Here is a 21,334-nt window from a genome sequence, read left to right on the forward strand (position 1 = left end):
TCTCTCTGTATCTCATGAATAAATAATATTTTTTTTAAAAAAAGTTAAAGGAAAATTAACTGCTGACATCAAAAAAATGCAAGTCTGGCTGGCCTGTCCCCTTCCTGGTGGAAGCCATGGCTACACGGAGACAGGCACGGAATTATCCACTTAAGGGCACTGGCCTTTTGCCCTGAGGTCAGAAGGGATTTTGTTAAACATCGGAAGTATAAAGCACAAGTCAAGTCTATAGCTTAGCATCAGGACAACAAAAGGGAGAGGGAGCTTAGTGACAGAAGTGAAAGGAGGAGATTGTTTCATCACTGGAGGCAGATGTTGCATCTCAGCAGAGGCCTTTGTGCATAGGCCCAAGTCATCCCCAACTTCTGTCCATGTAGCAATCCAGCAAATTACCTCCCCAGAGTAGAAATAGATCGTCAGCATGAATAATGGAAAGAGCTGTTGGGCCCACACCTGGGCTTAGTCTAGGCCCTTCTACTCCCCTATTCGGTGACCTTGAGCAAGTCAAATTCTCTTTCAAATGGGCTTAATATCAGAGTTTTGGGGTACAAGTGAAAATGTGCAAGTGCTTTGTGAAATGCTAATCAAATGGGTGCTTGTGGGCTTAGACTATCTGAAGCACTGCATTATCCCTCCATTTATATTAGAATTAGGGGTTTGGAAAAAAGTGGCTTTACAATGAGAGCAATAAGCAAGTGTCTACTGGGCCAGTGTGTTACATACATTATTTCCAATGTCTACCTCTTAAGGTAGAATCCTAGTGATAAGGACCCTCACTCAAAGAGCCCAAAGGTGTACACCGTCTGAGCCCATATGCTTTTCCTGGCACCCAGAGCAACTCCCAGTAGCCCACAGGCTGAAAACCAGATGGGTTAAGGATGAAAATATGGAAGCAGTTCAGAGATGAATTCCTAATGGGGATGTTCCCTAACCTTTAAGGCCTGCATTTTGCAGGTCAGCCTCACAAACTCTTCCTGAGTGGGCACCAATGTCTGGGTCCCTGTGGCAGCCAGGGCTGCACTGTGGGTGTGTCTGTGCTGGGCTTTCTCCAGGGGCCTGCTTTCAAATATGCAGAAATGGCTCCCAGAAAAGTGAATGCATTTCCACCATGGCTAGCTTTGTCTCCTCTAGGCCTGGAGACAAAGGGAGCTCCAGAGGGAAGACTGGTCACCTCTTGCTGTCCTGTGGGCTCCCAGGCCACCGAGTTTCCCTCACCCTCCAGCAGAGGTCACCTCCTGGTGAGACTTGGCCCCCATGAGCCTTGGCCTGCATCCCAGGTCTGCAGTTGTGGTTTATTTCTGGTACGTCAGGCTTCCGTCATCAAGAAGCAGAGCCTGAAGGACGAGCAGCAAAATATTCTGCTGTGGCCAAGAGTGTCTGCTGGGGACCTGCTTCAGCCCTTGGCCTGTCCCCTCTCATCAAGGGGCTCTGAGGCCTTTGGGATTCCTGCCACATTCACTCAAGGGCCTGTGAGGATCAAACAGTGAGTAGCCGGGCCAGTGATGGACAAGAGCCAAGCAACAGGCAGAGAGGGAGAGGCTTTGCGGCAGGGAAGACAGGCCCCAAAAGCCGTTAGAACCATGTTTCCCTTCAGAAGCAGCAGGATGGAGAGTGACAGCGCTGACTCTGGAAGCCCCCTCGGGATGTCCGCCCACAGAAAGGGGGTTCCTTGTGTTTTAAGGCTGAGTTTGGGGGAGGGATGCTTTGTTCCAAAAGGACCAGGTTACCTATTCCCATTTGGGGACCCTTTCCACAGGAGTCTTGGGGAAGGTGCAGGAGTGTGTTTGTGTGTGGGGGCAATGACAGGGGCCCAAAGTTGGCCCCACATGGGGCTTAGAGCAGGGGGGATGGCTGCCTGCCTCACCGCAGGAGAGCAGAGAGCAGCAAGAGGCCTCTGAAGCTCTGTCATGCCAGGGAATGGAGGCCCCGGCCTGGAAGACTTCCTGGGGGGGGTCCAATCCAGATGAACCCTCTGCCCTAAGGGGGCTGGGGAAGTGGAGAGACCATGGGTTACCAAGTACTGGGAGGTGCGGGGTACAGATGCCCATCTTGGGGACTTAAAAGGATTTGCAAGGCAATGGGCTTGTTTTTATAGGAACAGATACTTCTGTGCTCGGTTGGGGCTGGCGACTGGGAAGCCTGTGAGCAGCCAGGCGCCCGCTGTTGGCAGAGGACACTGTTGTTATTCTAATTCTTCCTCTGGTAACCAGGCACCTGGCAGTGGGGACACCAGGCTTCTGGAACAGCTAGCCCCACTTGGCTGGTCAGCAAATTGGCCCCTTGGACAGGCTCGGCCTTCCTGGGTCCAGAAAGGGTCGTAGAAGAGGGGCTAGAGGCAGTGTTGGTCCTGCTGGGTATTGGCTTGTGCCCATTTTTCTGTGTGCCCCTCTTCCTGTCAGTAGATGTCTTCTCTGTCCCTCAAATCCTGTATCTGAGGTGGGAGTTTAGTACTCTGCTGGCCTCTACCCCTGAGGCAAAGCCAGCCAGCTCAGCTCCTCTATCCAGGCGTGAGTATCCTGGATTTGGACTGCCCCACATTGGGGCAGGACCCCTCACTGACCATCATCTGGTATGACACGGGCATTCTGAGGACAGGCCCATCCTGCTGTTGGGACCCTGAACCAAGGGGATACCTCCAACCATTGACTCACATCCAGGGAGCAGCACTGGGCACAGGGGAAGGAAGGCTGGGACATCCCAGAGATCAGTCTAATGGAGGAGGTGACATCATACACTGGCAGGGGATACCAGAGTCTGGGACCACTGGGCTCCACATCTCTCTGAGCGCCTGGCAGCGTGCTTCTCAAAGAATATGAAAGGGGGGATCCCTGGGTGGCGCAGCGGTTTGGCGCCTGCCTTTGGCCCAGGGCGTGATCCTGGAGACCCGGAATCGAATCCCACGTTGGGCTCCCGGTACACGGAGCCTGCTTCTCCCTCTGCCTATGTCTCTGCCTCTCTCTCTCTCTCTCTCTCTCTGTGTGTGTGTGTGTGTGACTATCATAAATAAATAAAAATTTAAAAAAAGAATATGAAAGAAAGAAAGGAAAGCAGAGGAAGAGAGAGGGAAGGAGGGACAGAAGCAGGCCAGCAGCAAGGGAGGTAGAAGGAAGGTGAGAAAAGTCTGCTAAGGGCACAGTGAGTACGGAAGGACAGTGGGAAGCCCTGAAGTGTGTCCTGGAAGGATGGGTGCTTTCAGGGGAGGATAGCTAGGTTGCGGGAGCTAAGGAGAGGCTATAGGAGTGCCCTAGTAAGAAAAGGAAATCAGGAAGCTTCTCATCTTTCCCCAAGTGCTGGGAACAAGCAGGGGAAAAGCAGGACCAGCCTCATCTCCAAGAGAGGGAACAGCCCTTTAATTTGTCCTCTGCAAAGTTTCTCTGGGGTTCTATCTAAAACCAAGGGTATGCCAGCCAAGTCAGAGCTAATCAGTTGAGCTAATGGCCCAACCTCCTGCCTCTGTCTGCTGTTTCTACTAGAGGAGAACGTTGAGGGAGCTACATGGCAGCCTGGGGGTCACAAAGTTTACAACCAGTGAGACGATACAAGCTGGGCTCTTTCCAAAGAGTTTTTCAATTCACACTTATTTTGAACATTAGGCTTGTTCTGTGCCAGGGGATACAGATGAGGAAAGGTTCCAGCCTCAAAAAGTACACCACCTACATCAGGATGGCTAACAGCTTCTTCCCTTTTTAAATTTTTTAACTTAAAACTCAATTTAGTTAACATATAGGGTATTACTAGTTTCAGGGGTAGAATTTAGTTGACAGCTTTTTTCTATTTCCCCCTCCGAACCCCTTAGAGTTGCCCCCAAGTTGTGGAGCATGACTCGGGACGAGGCACTGCCAGACTCGTACTCAGCACAGGGCTTCTATGAAAACTATGAGCCCAAGGAGATCCTGGGCAGGTAAGGCCCAGACCTTCCCCAGGAGGTGCTGTCCTGGGCTCCAGCCAGTTCCATGGGCCTGAGCACTGACCCTTTTCCATCCCCAACACACTGTCCACTTGGAGAAACCTTTAGTTTGGGATCCTGCCCTCCTGAACCAAGACAGATGAGAACAGTATGAAAGCACCCAGACAAGAGACTTCTCCCAACTGAGCTCTCTCAGTGCTGTTGACAAGCACATCCAAACCCAGGTTTGTGCTAGCATCAGAGGTCAGGGGTCAGAAGGAAGATTATGGCCTTAGGTGCTGAGAAACAGCACTGAATTAGGAGTCAAGAGTTCTAAGACCAGGCTTGCTACTCATCAGCTCCAGACAAATCACCCTCTGTTTGCCTTCTTCATCCTACTATCCTATCCCCAAAAGCTCACAGGGAGTTGGTGGATAAGGCAGGACATCTCTGTTGTGGCTTGGATCTGGGATTCTCCCTGGGGTGAGGGGCCCCTGGGACCACCTGTCCTCTGCACCCCCAGAGGAGTTAGCAGCGTCGTCAGGCGCTGCATCCACAAGCCCACGTGCCAGGAGTATGCTGTGAAGATCATTGACATCACTGGCGGAGGCAGCTTCAGCTCTGCGGAGGTCCAGGAGCTGCGAGAGGCCACGCTGAAGGAGGTGGACATCCTGCGCAAGGTCTCTGGGCTCCCCAACATCAGTGAGTAATGGCCCTAGGCCCCAGCAGGCTGCTCCAAGATTCCGCTCTAACCACCCATGTCAGGGAGTGCGGCCCCACTGTGCAGCCAACCAGAACCACCAGAGTCTCCTGCCCTGAGACCCTGCCAGCCCAATGTCCCAAGGTGTGAGGTTCCCAGCTCCATGCCTACCTTGGGGGAGATTTAGGTCTGAGCTTCCTCTTCCAGCCAGACAGAGGGGTTGCAGGCAGTCTGGAGCTGGTTGCAGCTTGGGGAATGGGAATGTGAAGTCCCGGGCCAGCCCCTCCCTTTGTGGGCCTCCGTTGGACACCATTCTGATATCCCTTCCAACTTTTTTTTTAAGATTTTATTTTATTATTTATTCATGAGAGACAGAGACAGAGAGAAAGAGAGAGAGAGAGAGAGAGAGAGAGAGAGGCAGAGAGAGAGGCAGAGACACAGGCAGAGGGAGAAGCAGGCCCCATGCAGGGAGCCCGACGTGGGACTCGATCCCGGGTCTCCAGGATCACGCCCTAGGCCGAAGGCGGCGCTAGACCGCTGAGCCACCCAGGGATCCCCCTTCCAGCTTTTGAAGTCAGTCCAAGCAGCTTTAATCCTGTTGCCCCCGTACCCTTGCTGCCTCTGCCCAGGGTGTGTTGCTATCTGAGACGAATTAGTCATTTCCATTTCAGTACAGCTGAAGGACACTTATGAGACCAACACTTTCTTCTTCCTGGTGTTTGATCTGTAAGTACCCAGCCCTGGAGCCAGCCACACCCTGGGGCCTGTTGGAGAATGTCCTCTGGTGGTTCCCTATCCAGTGCTTCCTGAAGACCAGCGGCACATAGGATCACCACTGCCTAGGCAGATCAGCCCTGGGGATCAGGCTGCCAGGTCTTGAACCCTGGGTCCATCACTCAGAAGCCAGATGCTTTAAGTATCTGTTTTCTCATGGGTATTAGAGAATAGCACAGCAAATGGCATGACATAAATGCTATTATTAACTACAATGGTGACAAAGGTACTCATTCAATACTCAGCCTAGACATTGAGGATACAGCAATAAACAAGACATATATGGTCCCTGACTTCATGTAACAATTTTCAGAAAGTGAACAGAAAGCAGTAAAATAAGCCATAATACACCCACACAGTTATGTGCATGTACAGATACATAAAGCAGAGCAGGGGTTAGAGAGAGGTAGGGCTTCTCTAGATGGAGCGAGCATTCTGGAATGCTTTCCAGAAGGACCTGAGCACAAACTCAGATGAAGTGAGGGAGGGATCAGAGCCAAGACCTGGAAAAGGCACGGCAGAAGGGCAGAAGGAAGAGCCAGAGCAAAGGCCCTGCTGGATGGGCTTCGCATATTACAGGCTTGGCAAGGAAGCCAGGTGGGGGAGTGGAGCAAGCCTGTGGCACTGGCCAAATGTGAGGTCAGGCTATACTGAAAACCAGCTTTTGCAGGCTTGTTAGCCATGGTAAGGACTTTGCGGGGTGTGGTGTGTGAGAGCAGGAGGATGATGGGATCTGATTTACTTTTGAAGAGCATCCTACTGACTGTAAGGAGGCAAGAGTGGAAAGGGGGAGGCCTGTGGTATTGAGGCAAGAGGCCCCCAGAGGCAGTGGTAAAGGTTGTATTTGGGGTGTGGCCCAAAGATTGACAGCATCCCTTTGCACCAATAGGGCTCACAAGAGGAGCTCCTTGTCATGGGGCCCCTTGCCCACAGAACGCCTTTTAGCTCTGAGAGCTTGTTTTCTCAGGAATAGAAAAATGATACCATCCATTCTATCTTCCTAGGCTCTAAGCATTAAATTTTAACACCACAAAGTGCTCTGTGAACAATGTGTTCAGACTTTTTATTAGAAAAGGTTTCCAGCGAAGGGAGTTCTTCAGTTCTTTGTTCACCCACACCACTGAGTCCTGAGTCCTCACTGAAGAATGTAAATCTCTCTGCTGCATGAATCATGGTTATGGGGGTGTCTTGATTTGTCCGTATATAACAGCTAAATTAGGGACTAGATTATACTTGAGAAAATCATTCAAGGAGACTTTGTGTTGATAGAACCTTTAATACTGTAGCCATACTGAATATGCACAGGGTTATTATACTTGGAGGCACGATGTAACTTGGTCTGTGTGTACAATCCTGCCAGCTCAGCTCTGGGAAGGCAGCAGCTGGGTGCACCCTGCACAGTACCCAGTGTTGACTAGTAAATTTTTTCACTGCTGCTAACAATGACTTCTCCTAGCGTCTTTAGAATGGAATTTGAGTGACAAAAACTGGATTTACACACTTGTCTTTTAGGAACACAGTACAGATATTTTTTTATTTTTAAATAATTTATTTATTCATGAGAGACACAGAGAGAGAAAGAGAGAGAGGCAGAGACACAAGCAGAGGGAGAAGCAGGCCCCATGCAGGGAGCCTGATGTGGGACTCCATCCCGGGACTCTAGGATCATTACCTGGGCCGAAGGCAGGCGCTAAAACCACTGAGCCACCCAGGGATCTCCCACAGTAGAGATATTGTGTAAGGCTCACCTCTAAAAATTCTAGGTTATCTTCTCACACAGAAACCCCCCTTCCCACCCCACCAGCTGAGCTCAAGGGCTTTCTTGCCTCTATGCCCCTGGCCCAAACCCTTGTGCCTTAGAAATCCTACTGCTTTCCTGGAGGAGTGGGTGGGAGGGGGCAGGATGCACTTTTCCTTTTTAACCAGGGGAGACTTTCCTAGGACCCCCAAGACTTAACCAGCCACAGCTGTCCCCTCAGTAGCACTGTTGTGTAGAGCCCTTGGGGGCAGCTCAAATATCCCTAACCTTTGAAGAAGTTGCTTGGGGAAGCTATTTTTAATGTTGCCCCGAGTTGCCCTTGAGGGTATAACTAGGTTGTTCTAACAGGCACCTCTTTCTACATCATCCCAAGAAGTGAGAAGATTGAACTGTAATTCTTAATCCTAAAAGGAGCAAGCTTTGCTCCTCCAGCACTTGCACTATTGCTTCTACCATTCATTGCTGGGAAAAATCAAGTGTATCCTCCTGTCCTCGTGATCCGGATCTGGAGCCTTGGGTCCGTGGCTCTGGGTCCCTCTTTCATGTCCCAGCCCTGATGTTGACCCTGACAGATCCCAGTCCATGCCGTCACTTCCACAGATGGGAGAACCCCCAGACAGGTGCCATCTCACCCTTTGAGCATCCTTGCTCTTCTAATCTTCCTAGACAACCTCTAAACTCACTTCCTTGGCTTTTCCCAGAAGCCTTTGGTCCTTCGTGGGGGAGTGTTCTACTTTGTTTCTGGAGATAGGAGGGCAGGAAACAGGTCTCTGGGAGCAGGGTAAGGAGGGGGTGGTCTTGGGACCAACCCAGCTACAAACCCTCTGTCCCTACAGGATGAAGAGAGGGGAGCTCTTTGATTATCTCACTGAGAAGGTCACTCTGAGTGAGAAGGAAACCAGGTAGGGATCCATCTGCTCCCATGGCCATTCCCTGCCCCAGAGTACCAGTGGTACTGCCACCAAAGTCTTAGAGGGGGCATAGCATGCATTTGTCTGGGGTGGGGGTGTGCACTGCAGGCTTCTATATTCCCCTCCGCCCTTCCCCCACTTGTCCTGAGTCCTCCCTCACTGGCAGTCTCACAGGTATATGGGCTTTGGTCTCTGCTGAGGAGGAGATAAGAATAACACGTGCCTGTCCCACCACAGAAAGATCATGAGAGCCCTGCTGGAGGTTATCCGCAACTTGCACAAACTCAACATTGTGCATCGGGATCTGAAGCCTGAGAATATCCTCTTGGATGATGACATGAACATTAAGCTCACAGACTTTGGTTTTTCCTGCCAGCTGGAGCCAGGAGAGAAGCTGCGAGGTCTGGTTACATGGCCTCGGCCTATTTCAGGGGCTCAGGCTTTCTCATCCGTGGTCCCAGGAACAGAAAATGCCTGCATTCCTCCCCTAACTCCCCACCCCCTGAATATAAATCCTACTGTTTCAGGCTGTCTCTTCAGGTAAGCCTCTTTCCAGGGCTGAGCCAGGTTCCCACTGCTTGACTTCCAGGCCAGGACACAACAGGTCCAGGCAGGTGGTCCTAGAAGCCAGCCCCCAGCCCCTGCCCTTGGCCCTTAAGTCGGTCAGGGTTAGAAGAGTTGCTGCCCAAGCACCATGTCACTTTCATCTCCATTTTGTCCTTTGGACTGTCCTGTTCCAAGTGCCCCCTGCTGACCTATCCTGATGTAACTGTTCCTGCAGAGGTCTGTGGGACTCCCAGCTACCTGGCCCCTGAGATCATTGAGTGCTCCATGAATGATGACCACCCAGGCTATGGGAAGGAGGTGGACATGTGAGTGTGTTGGGCAAGGCAGTGACCCCTGGGCACAGGGATGCCCCCCCATGTCTAGGAGCACCTGCTGGGGAGGGGAGGACATGGCAGGAGCTGCAGCCAGCCCTCCTGCCTTCCTCCGTCCACCTGGCACCAGGTGGAGCACAGGGGTCATCATGTACACCCTGCTGGCCGGCTCCCCACCCTTTTGGCACCGGAAACAGATGCTGATGCTGAGGATGATCATGAGTGGCAACTACCAGTTTGGCTCACCTGAATGGGATGACTATTCAGACACTGTGAAGGATTTGGTGAGAGGCCAGGGCTCCTGGCTCCTGCCTAGGCAAGGGGAAGTTCATGATGGGGTGGGGTGGAGGCACATTGTACTACAAAATGGAGGACCCTCTGGGAAGACCTTGTCTTCTCAGGTGTTGGAGGAGACCCTGCCTTGATGTTTTGGGCTCCCCCTCCTTATTCTCTCAGGTTTCCCGTTTCTTGGTGGTGAACCCCCAGGGCCGCTGTTCTGCAGAAGAGGCCTTAGCGCATCCCTTCTTCCAGCAGTATGTGGTGGAAGAAGTGCGTCACTTTAGCCCCCGGGGCAAGTTCAAGGTACTGAAGTTCCCCTGCCACCGAGGCCCCTGTGGCAGGATTCCTCAAGTCCAAGCCCCCAAGTCCCCTTCCTTCCCCCAGACACTCCTTTCACGCACAGGGTTTCCAGAGCACTTGTCCCTCCCCTCCACCCACCCCTGTGATGATTCTGGCTCAACTTCTCCTGGCTTTAGAGAAGTCAGAAGTCACCCACCTGGCTGCGACAGCCTACATCTCTGCAGACAGGGGAGGGGTTGGGATGGTAGGGGGACACCAGCAAGGGTGTAGCAGTAGGCACACAAGGCTGTATGGCAACGAGCTCAGGGACTCCCTGCATTGGGAGGAGGAGACAGGCCAGCGGGGGCTGGGTCCAGTTTCTTAGTTCTGACTCTCCACAGGTGATTGCTCTAACAGTACTGGCTTCGGTGCGGATCTATTACCAGTACCGCCGGGTGAAGCCTGTGACCCGGGAGATTGTCATCCGTGACCCCTATGCCCTCCGGCCTCTGCGCCGACTCATTGATGCCTACGCTTTCCGAATCTATGGCCACTGGGTGAAGAAGGGACAACAGCAAAACCGGGCTGCCCTTTTTGAGAACACACCCAAGGCTGTGCTCCTCTCCCTGGCTGAGGAAGATTACTAAGGGGCTGGCAGGTGGGGTAGGTGGGGGTGGGGCAGGCAAGGAGGGAATGCTACAGAAATAGAAGTTGAGGAGGGAAATCACGTCCAGGCCTCTGTCCAGAGGGAGCACTTGGCCCTGGCCAGGACCCCTGGAACTAGGGCCATTAACCCCTCTCAGAGCTCTGCACAAGAAAAGCAGCGTGCTCCCATCACACCTTGTTAAGTGTGGTCAGGGCAGGCCCCATGGAGAGGGAATGAGAGGGCATCTGAGAGTCCTCCTGCTTCTCTATTTCCCAGCTGCACCACCATCTTGGCTCCTTCTCATGGGAGGCCCAGAGTTCCTGACACTTGAGTGTACTTCCCGTAGGGTCCAGGGTGAGGATCAAAGACAGGACAGTCTGAGATACACAATCACAGGGGATTTTACTGACCTCACAACATCCAGTGACATCATGAAAGCAGGTTCTTTTCCAGGGACATGTGTTTACAGGCATATGGAAGCCCACATATAGTTAATAATATAAAGGGAAGGTTCTGGTATTCGTCTCTCTCGAGTATTATTCACTGTAAGACTCCCAAAATGCAGTTTTGTCTGGTACATAACTTGGTTCTCCTAAACCCTTTTAAGACTCACTTTGTGCTTTAAAGAGCCCAGCTACTGCATTCTACACGCAGATAGTAGAAATTAGGTTCTTTCAGAAGTATATGAAACTGACAAATGGGGTGAATGAAGGAAGTATTTTCCTTCTATAGCGGTTTGCTGGGAAAACAAAGAAAAATGGAGAAAATTCTGCCTTGAGAAAACAAAGTCAGATCCCTGAATCAGACACTGAGAAAGTGGGAGGGAACAGATTTAAGAATTTTTAAGTGCCTTTTAGAGTACTCTACCCTGACTGTTGGAGGACTGGCCCCTGTATGGCTAACATCTGACCTCTAAGAGAACACTCTGCTCCCTGGGCACCATCAGTAAGTCGGGTCCCTTCTCCACGACACACTGGTACCCCCTTCTGAGGTCACAGTCCTCTCCTGGCCAGGGGAGGAATGGGGAAAGGGGGAAGGAGGCCATTCCCAAGGCCAACTCTGAAGAGCCTGGAGTTTGGCTTTGGAGGCCAGGGAGAGACGTGGGTACCAGGGAGCTCTTCTTCTTGGCTCTGCATGGCTGTTCACAACTCTCCAGGCAGTCGGCCTATGCTGGAAGCACAGCGGAAGCCTAGATTGTCTGAGGCTGAATCTGGAGTGTTACCCATCCTGCCACCACAGAAGAGGGAAGAGAATAGTTCATTGAGAATGGGGCCTGGAGCCTTACCCAGTTTTCCTTTGTAGGGCCTGCCGTGGCCTGGGGTGCCTGGGGGCTGAGGGCATGGTTTAGAAAGAAGCCTGGTTATGAGGGCACTGCTGGGGAAAGAGGATAAGAAGGGACCTGGGACGGGGTGGAGGAAGTGTGAGTGAGCAGCCATTAGAGTCTGCTCTGGAAGGTGAGAAAGGCAATGACTAGTAACTTCAAGCTGTTCATAGTCTAGAATAACTCAGCTGAAAAAAGCCTGTTGGTAAGAAGTGAGAATATCATAGTGCCAATAAGTACTTCATACTTTTCAACGAACTTTCACTTATGTTCCTTCATTAGCCATTCCTCAACACTTCTGGCAGGCAGGATTTGTTCAGCATTTAAGGCCCAGAATCAGATACTAGGAAGATTTCAAGGTCTTGCCCAAGACCAACCACTGCTTCATGGACACAACAGATTCAGTGGCAAACCGAGCTTTCTGGTTCCCAGGCCAGTACTTTCCCCACTACTTTGTCCTAGAAAAGGAGGCGAGGGAAAGCCAGGGGCCTCAACATATTAAAGAAACATATGCAAACCTGACTTTCTGAGACCAGAGAAACTGTGGTCTCTTTCTAGTCCTTATGGAATCCAGGAATGAGAGGGGTCAGAGGGAGATCAATCAAAATACATCTACAGATGAGCAGAGCAGAGTGTGTCCCAGGAGGGGCTCAGGAGCTTGGGACTCAACCATTCAGGTGCCAGCACTAACCATCTGTGTGATACAAGCAGGTCCTAACACCTTTGTGAACCTATTTTTCCTTGACTGTACAACAAAATGGTTCTAGAAAATGATTTTTCATGTGCTTTCCAGCTTGAAGAGTCAATATTTCCATGACCACAGGCCATGACCTTTTATTGAGGTGACCATTACACTCCCCTGCCTCTAAGGACAAAGAAAAGCCCTGGTGATGCTAGACACAAAGTCTCTCTGGGTGCTGAGAGCTGGCAAGAAAAGGCAGAAGTTGCCCTGGGCATGTTGGCTTCTCATGGCAAGTGCTGCTTATTCTCCTTTCTGTACTCACAGGGCGCAGAGAGAGGGATGGAGGTAGTACCAACACAAGCTCTGTGAGACCAGGGCCCAGACCCTCAGCCCCTAGCTGCCGGACTCCTCACCTGGTATTGACCTGGGCCAGGTGATTGGCAGAGCCATCAGCTGTGTCAGTCCAGGATGCCCCCTGGAGAACACGCATGTCCTGGTCAGCAGATGGATACAGAGATGCCGTCCACTCCCATACGTTGCCCATGAGGTCATAGAGTCCTGAGCACAGCAGGTGGATCAGCCCCAGGCTGGGCAGCCCTACCTCCAACCCCCCTGCTGCCTTGGGTAGCAAAGGCTTTGGGGAGCAAATGCTCCCCTGGTAGTGTTTCCCTCTGCCTCAGCCTTCAGGCAGAATGATCACACCAACCAATCTGTGAGTGTTGACAGCAACGAATCTTACCATAGTTATTCTGTGGAGGGAAAGCATTCACTGGGGAGACTCTGTGGAAGCCATCTTCCGCCTTGTCACCCTTGGGGAACTTTCCCTGAGGAGGAGAAATTTAAGCTAAAATATTTACCAATCTGTTCCAAGGTGGGTGTTCCTGCCTGCCCAAGGGAAAACCAAGGTCATACTGCAGCGTCATCTCGGGTAGGATGAAGGGCATGAGGCGGTGCACTGAGGTGCCTGCCCTGAGCTCCCACACTAGGCTCCTGTCTTCCACCATCACCTCCTGGCTGGATTAGGAAATGTGCCCACAGTGGTCTACGTCAAGCCCATCCCACTCTCACTTTCTCTCAGCAGCCTCCACCCCTCCACCTTGAGCTTCCCGTACTTCAAGGACTTGGGAAGAAAGGCTCCTGCCAGCTCCTTTTGCTCAGCACCACCTGGCTTCTCCAGAATGGTGATGCCTGCCCTGTACTCTTCTACCACCGACAGGTTTAACGCTACCTCATCTGCCCCGACTCTACCATCCTCATCTGTTTTTTACCTCCAAAATGCTTGAAAAAAGGAACCTATGTTTGCTGAAGCACTTTGTTCAATTTGTTCATTCTTCTCATTAAAATTGGGGTTCAGCTCCCCCTGCTCCATGGAAGCTGCTTTTACTAAAGGGAAAGGGTAGTAACTTACTCAACAGCTACTATGTGCTCGGATCTCTTTTAATTTAATCCTTAGAAGGTTGTGAGGCAAGTAGTTTCTCCCTTTAAAAAAACTGGCAACTAAGGCTCAAAATGGTTAACTTCTCAAAGATCTCACAGTAAATAAGTCAGATCTGTCTTCTTGCAAACCTCTGATCCCAAGATCATCTAAAAGATCAATTTACCCCTCAGGTCCTTTTTAATGCTTCCCCCTGAAATGCTAATGCTTGCCCCCCTCACACTACAGAGTCTCCCTGGGGAATAACATTCTTGTATAAGATATATGCTGACGACTCCCAATCCACCTGCTCTGACCCAGACTTCTGTCCTAAGATCCAGACTATTTTCAAACTTTGAGCTACAAAGGACCCGAAGGCATCTTAAATTAAGCTGATCCTAAACTGATCAAGTTCTATCCCTCTAACCCCAAATGCGTATCATCTATTCTGGATAATGGTCACCGTCACTCTGTTGCCCAAGCTTAGATTCATGTTTGAATCCAACTCCCATTCATGTCTCCACATTCCATTAATTACCAAACCCCATCTATCTCCTCAGGCATGCCTCTCCCATTTGGCTTCCTCTCCATTCCACTTCTACTTACATGTTCTTGGGCCACTGCCCACAACCTCAAATTCAGATACCTCCCACCCCACCGTCATTGCAGCTCTACTTCATTTAATCCTGCACAAATTAGCAATTAGCATCCTCCCCAAATCAAATGATATTGTTAGTCCCCTAATTAAAAACCTCTGCCTGCAGGGGAAAATCTAAAACTGTATCTTGGCACACCTGGTCCTTCATAATCTGCTAACAAGCCACCATCTACTTTGTCTCGTACACCTCCTGCCTCACTGAATTTGTCCCATCTCTGAATGCTCAGTACCCTTTCCTAATACAGGGCTGACATGTTGTTCCTTCTGCTGCAAATGCCCTTTCCTCTACTTTTCACTTGGCAAACTCTAAGCTCAAATGTCATGTTCTCTGTGGAGTCATCCCCATCATTCAGGCAGTCCTTTACTTCTGCAGCTCTTCAGAGTTACCACTCCCACTAGAACACAAAGCCCCACAGCTCAGGACGATGTCTGGCCTCAGGAGGTCTCAGTCAGTGCTTTGAAAGGGGCAGGGTGAGGAGCTTACATCTTACCTGCCACAGGTTGGTGTGGTTTGGCTGGAACTGGTTTCCCCATGGGTAAACCTGACCTGCCAGGAAGGCAAGGAGACAGCAGGGGAGGGGAGGTGAAGGGTTGTGGAAGAAGGGAAAGGCAGGAAGAGCAAGGGAACCAAAAGAAGTCAGGAGGTGATGACAAAAGAGAGAGGTTACTCATCACTTTTATTTGCCATGCTTGCCCCTTCCACTCAGTGCCCTGCATTCAGAGGCTCTGGCTTCCTGCTCTGCTCCAGGACAGTGCAATCCCAGCTGCGGTTCTTACTAATGCCAGTCTGTAAACTATCTGTTACCAGATCACATCCAGGTAAGTACAGAAATTGAGAGTAAGAATCAAGAAACTTGTCAAGTGGACTTAGACTAGATAAATAAGCAACCTCGTTTAGATTGGATAAGCAACAAGGCTGTAGAGATGTTGAACATGGGGAGTTGCTGTTTCCTCCTAAGTTTAATTAGGACTGCAGAACTTTGTTGTTTATGCAAGTTCTTTCACACCTACGGAAAAGGCAGGCTGGGTAATTCTTCCCTGTGCTATGTTGTTCTGATTAGATTCACTGAGATGTAGTATGTCTGGGTGAAATCTCTAAGAATAACAAATTTTATGTCTGTTTCTTCATTTCAGTTTTCCAGTTATTAATTTTTATGGAATTTTACAGACGTATTGGTCTGAGATGAATCAGAAGTGAGAACAATAACTGGCCCTCCACCACACGGTTTAAGAAACGCTGCTCTAGGGAGTATGGAGCCTTCCCACCCTTCAAAGCACCCATGTAGGATAGGATAAAGAAAGAATAAAGGGTAGTGACTTTGCCATCTTTATACCCTTCAAGCCCCCTCGGGCAGCAAACTCCCACTCTTCCTCAGTGGGCAGCCGTTTCCCCTTCCAAGCACAGTAGGCCCGAGCATCATTCCAGCTCACGTGTAGCACTGGGAGCTCCAGTCTCTCTTGGATGCCAGAGTTAGGACCTGCAGGCTGACAGCAGTGAGATAGCTTCTGGGAGCTCATGGAAGTCTGAGGAAAGCTGGGCTTAGAGTGCCTGAGTTGAGCTTTTACCACCAGATTGAGCAAGGAAGTTGGAGGAACTAGCCTGGTGAGTGAGGAGAGGACAAGCATCAGGAAGAGCATAAATATGAGCCAAGGGAGAAAGGGGATGGCGCACTGGGAAAAAAAGATCAGGGCAGAGTTTTGCCATCCATGTTTTTTCTGGCTGCTTCTTTGAAATTTCTGTCACCCTTTTAAATTTAGCATTTCTAGATGGGCAAGGGGTCTAGAGAAGACAGGCCTCCAGAATAAGAGTCAACAGGGGTAGAAAACAAGGCAGATGACTCAATCCTTACCTGCCTCCAGAATGCCCTTTCCACTGGAAGCCACCGGAGAACAGACTGCAAAACAGAAGCAGCATGACTGCAAGTTGCTCTGCCCCAGCAAGGGCACCTTCCTGCCTGACATGCAGGAGGCAGAAGAGATACTGCAGGCTGAGACTCCAGAGGTCCAAGGAGGGGTGCTGTTTCTGGGCCCCCGAGAGCAGGACATCTCACTACCATTATTAGAGGGATGTCAAGATGTTCTCTTGCCAGTTCAGGGAGTAACCAGAACTCTCCATGTACCCAGTTCCTTACCGAGCCTCAGGCTGCAGAAATCAGCCCAGGGTGAACCCCCAGGAGTGTGTGTTCCTGACTCTTCCATGGAGGAGTTCTCTTGCTACTTCCTTGCCTGCAGCTCTCAGATGTGATTCTCTGTGGTGGCTAACCCACTCCCACTCAATCAGCTGCAAGCCCAGGTTCTCTCACCACCATTTGATGAGTCACTTTGTTTCTAAGCTCATTGGCGACAAACTCCTCAAAGACAAAACTCCACCCGAACATCTCAGCCTCTGTCCGGTACTTATTTTCCCTGACAAACTCCCTGCAAAGAGATATTTCACTTGGTTAAGCTCATAAGGTTCTATGTCCCACTCTCACCCACTCCAGCTCCAGAAAAACTCAGATATCCTTCTCCTCTAAAACCACACACCACAGAATTTCCCTCAACAATTAACATAAAAGCCCGAGTAGATTTTCTTTTAAAAATCTGTTGCTGTATGTGTAATTTACATAGTCAGGCACTCTTTTTAGCAAAGCATATAGTCACTATCACAATCAAAACATAGAGCAAGTCTATCAAACCCCTCTGAAAACTCTCTCATGCCTCTACAACCACTCATCTGGTTTCTGTCCCTATAGTTCTGCCTTTCCCAGAATATAAATCCACATAAGTTGAATCATACAGTATGTAACTCTTGGGTCTAGCTTCTTTCACTTAGTGTAATGCTTCTGAAATTCATCTACTTTTTTTTTTTCTTTCTTTCTTTTTTTTTTTCCATCTACGTTTTGCCAGTATTGGTAGTCTGTCCCTCTTTGTTGAAGAATATCATTTTATTGTATGGATGTACTGAGTTTTACTTATCCATTCACCAGGTGCAGGTCATCTGGGTTACCTCTGTTTTTGGAAATTGTGAATAAAGCTGTTGAGATTTAAGGGTGGGGAATGGGTCTCTTTTCTGAAAGGTCTTCACATACTTACTCTCACAACAATCGCGAGAGGAAAGCAGAACGTGTTTCTATCTCCATCTAACAGGTGAAAAAAACTAAATCAAATAAAAATAATGTGCTGAGATTTTAGAATGGATTTTCACATAGTTTGGTGTGGTACAGCAAATCTCAGCAAGCAAACTGCCAGGGTAAGATGGATTGTTTTCACTGGCTAAAAGTATCCCATCTGTGCCAGTCCTCTGATACGAAAAGACATTGTTCACCCATCAAAGGCGCATTGAGGACAGAGGTGATCGGATTTGGTAGCAATAGCTATTTACCTCAGAGCATCTGAATGGTCTGAAAATCTTTTACCAGAAAAGCAGAGACAAATCATGGGTTCCAAGTAAAGTTTAGGGGCTTGCTGGAGATCTATCAGGAATAAAGCACAAAAATAAACAAATAAATAAGTCCCAAAATTTGAAATATAAAAAATTTCTATCATAAAATATACCATAATTTGAAATATATCAAAGAAGGCACACTGTGTATCTAGCTAGCTAGCTATGTCTGGTTCACATGATATAGTACAAGCCTCATCAGAAGTAATTTCTCTTTCAATTTTAATAACTTTCCTGTTTAAAAAATTCTTAAAAAAACACATATAGGTAATGCACAATGTATTATAGAAAATGAGAAAATACAAGTAGATAAAAAGAAAAAATTTGAAATCATCCATTATCACATCAACAAAGATATATCCATGCATATCCCTTCCTGTTCTGCCACCCAGCGACGATTTTTAAATAGCTTTAATAAGGTCTTTCCTGAAAAAAATAAAAATAAAAAGAGTACTTCCCTGGAATTATTTTCATTTGGAAGTCACAAAAACATGGGCAAAATCTGTTAACTAATGCAATGCTGCATGTTCTAATTCTTTTTAAATGCATATATAGTCTATACACATATTTTTTAAAAATAGTGTATATTGTTTGTAAGCTACTTTCTTTGCTTAATATCTCACATTACTTCTTTTTGACAAGATTTTTTTAAGATTTTTTATGTATGTATGTATGTATGTATTTATTTATTTATTTATGATAGACATAGAGGGAGAGAGAGAGAGAGAGAGAGAGAGAGGCAGAGGGAGAAGCAGGCTTCATGCCAGGAGCCTGACATGGGACTCGATCCCGGGACTCCAGGATCGTGCCCTCGGCCAAAGGCAGGCGCTAAACCGCTGAGCCACCCAGGGATCCCCTGACGACAAGATTTTAATGGCTAAGTATTCTGTGATGTTGATTCAATATGTTTAAGCAATCTTTATGTTGTTAGTATTTGTTTAAATGGCATCTTTTTAGATAAGTGTTTTCTGGAAGACCTTAATTCTTTCCTTAAGGAACATTTCAAAAGGTGGAATCAGAATCCTTAAGTCAAAAAAAAAGGCCCGAGAAGTACATCAACCATCCTTATGCTTACTTCAGTCTGTGTCTTCTGAATTAATTTTTCCCCATAAATTTTTATCTTAAAGAGTTTTTATTTATTAAAAGATTTTATTTATTTATTCATGAAAGATACAGAGACAGAGAGAGGCAGAGACACAGGCAGAGAAGCAGGTTCCATCCAGGGAGCCTGATGCTGGACTCGATCCTTGGACTCCAGGATCATGCCCTGGGCCGAAGGCAGGCGCTAAACCACTGAGCCACCCAGGGATTCCTCCCCCACCCCCCCTTTTTTTTAAAAACATAATGTTGTTTTTTTTTTTTAAGATTTATTTTTTTATTCAGAGAGAGAGGCAGAGACACAGGCAGAGGGAGAAGCAGGCTCCATGCAGGAAACCCGATGTGGGACTCGATGTGGGACTCGATCCTGGGTCTCCATGATTACAACCCGGGCTGCAGGCGACCCTAAACCGCTGCACCACTGAGGCTGCCCATCTTAAAGAGTTTTAAATCCACAATGTAACACTTAGGTCATCTCCCACATTGGCTTTGTGTTCCTGTTCCCTCCTCTTTTCCTCTAACTCTTGAGTCTCTGGACTTCAGATTCTTCATCTGAAAAATGAGCTAAGATTTTTCCCACAGTAGTATTGCAAAGATGGTATGTATTAGTAAACAAGCTACTTTCCTTTTAGATATTAGGAATGAAAAATAGAGCCTCTACCCCTCCTGGGAGAACACTGGAAGTAACTGAAATCTTTGTTGGTGACAGGAAATACATCAATGGCAAAGGGTTTTACTGTCACCTCCCGTACTGGCCCTTCACCATTTCTGCCATCTGGTGAATTTGTTCCCATCTGGAATCTGCCCCCTGGTAGCTGCACCATGCTAGTAGCCTGCCCATTCCCTGCAGAGAAAAAGGAGCACTGTCAGTAATACATGAATAAATATAATACAAGTGACAATATTTGGATTATATGTCATATTCATAATGTAATGAAAAAAACGGAGTTTTCGAAATTTGGCCTTAAATTCTCGTTCTGCCCCTTAATTTGTTGGGCAACCTTTGGCAAATTAGTTAATCTGAGTTTTGATTTCTTTGCCTACAAAATGGAGATAACATCTATTTCATGGGTGTGGCTGTCTGTAAAATGCTGTGAGCAGATGGTATTTATTCAACAAACATTTATTTCCACCCTTACTGTTCAACTCCTGTACACAACAACTTTTTGTCCCAGCTAGGTAAATCTAGAAACGAATAACCTGAAATATTTCTAGCACCTTTCTACCTATACTTCTGCTCATGTTGTCTCTGCTTCTTCCTCCCCCTTCTTAATGATTTTCACCATTATACCACATGCTCCAGAAAGAAAAGGACTGTATCTATTTTGCCAGTGTATTCCTGGCATTTAGCACAAGAGCACAATAATTAGCAAATAGCTGAAGGAGCTCCTTCATATCTGCTGTTTGAATGCCTCAGAAAATCGGGATTAAAAGGATCATCAATTCAATCCCGATTTAACAGGAAAAAAACCAATACCCCCAAAAGGAAAATAACTGACAGAGCTGGTTAGCAGGGACTAGGACAAGATTCAAGCGCCTGCCTTATCTTCAAGACGACCCGCGTCCACCCAGGGATCCACCCAGGGACCTCTAAGGACTGTGAGCTCCCCAGTGCGGAGCCCCTCCCTTTTTTATGTTTCTCTGCCTTCACCCTCCTGTTCCCATTCTGACACATTCACACTCATGATCAAATCTACTTCAAGGGAGAAAGAAATGCAGTAAGCAGGGGAATCTCAGACTAAAAGGGAATTAAGAAACTACATACAACTGCAACGTGTGAGGTTTATTTGGACGCTAACTCACCACGTAAACTATGACAAACGGTGAATTTGAACACTAACTGGACGTTTAATGGCATTAACGTAGGGAAAGAGCACGGCATTTTTCATGACTTTGTCTTTTCAGCCACTCAAGCTGCGTATTTACAAATAAAACTGTGAATGCCTGGATTCACTTCACAAAGGCTGCAGGGAAATGACAAAGTGGGAGCGATACCAAAACAGCAACATTAACTGTTAACTGGCAACTGTTCGGGCTCCATGATGGGTACAAGGGGGGAGGGAGTTGCCTAGACTCCAAACCGAATCACAAATCAGAGAAGTTGCACCGGGGAGCGCCGTCCCCGCCGGCTCCGGGAGGCCCTGCCGCCCCGAGCTCACCCAGAGAGCGGGCGGACCGCCAAGGTCGCCTTCCCGGCCGGGGCACGGAACCCACCCCCGTCCCGGCTCCTGGGGCACACACAGGGTGAGGGCCAGGCCCGCACTGACCCAGCGCGAACCAGCGAACCACGGAGCGCACCGGACCAACAGCACAACGAGCAGCGGCGGCGACGCGCCCATCCAGGAGCCCTCGCAGCGGACGCACTACTTGGCCCGCCCCGTGCCTGCTCCGCCCCGCTCCTGAGCGTTTTTGGTTTTTTTCGGTCAAAGGGTTTGCTTAAGTCCCGCATCCGGGCAGCCGGGCACGAAAAACGTGTGCAGCCTGATAGGGGAAGTGCGGTTTTCTCGCGGTATTGTCAAAGGACCCCGCTAACTCCAGAAGCCCCGTCATTACCCCATGAACACATTTGGGCTTTCCTCCCCTTTTCCAATCACACCTCTTTTGGGCGCTAGGACACCATCTCAA

The 21,334-nt window shown here is 48.8% G+C and overlaps 2 protein-coding genes across 2 annotated transcripts; one reads left to right on the top strand and one right to left on the bottom strand.

Annotated features, from left to right (window-relative positions):
- Positions 1-1,345: 1,345 nt before the first annotated feature.
- PHKG1 (phosphorylase kinase catalytic subunit gamma 1) lies at positions 1,346-13,483 on the top strand. Its single transcript, XM_055340123.1, has 11 exons — positions 1,346-1,483; positions 3,797-3,901; positions 4,410-4,588; positions 5,258-5,312; positions 7,956-8,021; positions 8,268-8,431; positions 8,812-8,902; positions 9,039-9,192; positions 9,365-9,490; positions 9,868-10,124; positions 12,227-13,483. Exons 2-10 carry the CDS (start codon positions 3,819-3,821, stop codon positions 10,111-10,113), a joined length of 1,164 nt encoding a protein of 387 aa, XP_055196098.1. The 5' UTR covers positions 1,346-1,483; positions 3,797-3,818; the 3' UTR covers positions 10,114-10,124; positions 12,227-13,483.
- On the bottom strand, positions 10,148-16,592 carry SUMF2 (sulfatase modifying factor 2). The gene is made up of 6 exons (XM_055340141.1): positions 16,491-16,592; positions 15,522-15,672; positions 14,679-14,734; positions 12,855-12,939; positions 12,529-12,673; positions 10,148-11,339 (listed from the first exon to the last, which is right to left on the bottom strand). Exons 1-6 carry the CDS (start codon positions 16,563-16,565, stop codon positions 11,255-11,257), a joined length of 597 nt encoding a protein of 198 aa, XP_055196116.1. The 5' UTR covers positions 16,566-16,592; the 3' UTR covers positions 10,148-11,254.
- Between the last annotated feature and the right edge of the window lie 4,742 nt (positions 16,593-21,334).

This window comes from Nyctereutes procyonoides, unplaced genomic scaffold (assembly GCF_905146905.1).
Source record: "Nyctereutes procyonoides isolate TBG_1078 unplaced genomic scaffold, NYPRO_anot_genome, whole genome shotgun sequence".
NCBI lineage: Eukaryota > Metazoa > Chordata > Mammalia > Carnivora > Canidae > Nyctereutes > Nyctereutes procyonoides.

What these genes read in the sequence shown, in the direction of transcription:
- SUMF2 (XM_055340141.1), bottom strand. Translation starts at nt 16,565, where the DNA reads ATGTTCGGGTGGAGTTTTGTCTTTGAGGAGTTTGTCGCCAATGAGCTT. An exon ending in TGCCCGAGGGGGCTTGAAGG is followed by an intron (nt 14,735 to 15,521) that starts GTATAAAGATGG and finishes CCTTCCTGGCAG; the next exon opens with GTCAGGTTTACCCATGGGGA. An exon ending in ACCACACCAACCTGTGGCAG is followed by an intron (nt 12,940 to 14,678) that starts GTAAGATGTAAG and finishes TCTCCTCCTCAG; the next exon opens with GGAAAGTTCCCCAAGGGTGA.
- PHKG1 (XM_055340123.1), top strand. Translation starts at nt 3,819, where the DNA reads ATGACTCGGGACGAGGCACTGCCAGACTCGTACTCAGCACAGGGCTTC. An exon ending in TATGGGAAGGAGGTGGACAT is followed by an intron (nt 8,903 to 9,038) that starts GTGAGTGTGTTG and finishes ACCTGGCACCAG; the next exon opens with GTGGAGCACAGGGGTCATCA. An exon ending in CAGACACTGTGAAGGATTTG is followed by an intron (nt 9,193 to 9,364) that starts GTGAGAGGCCAG and finishes TTATTCTCTCAG; the next exon opens with GTTTCCCGTTTCTTGGTGGT.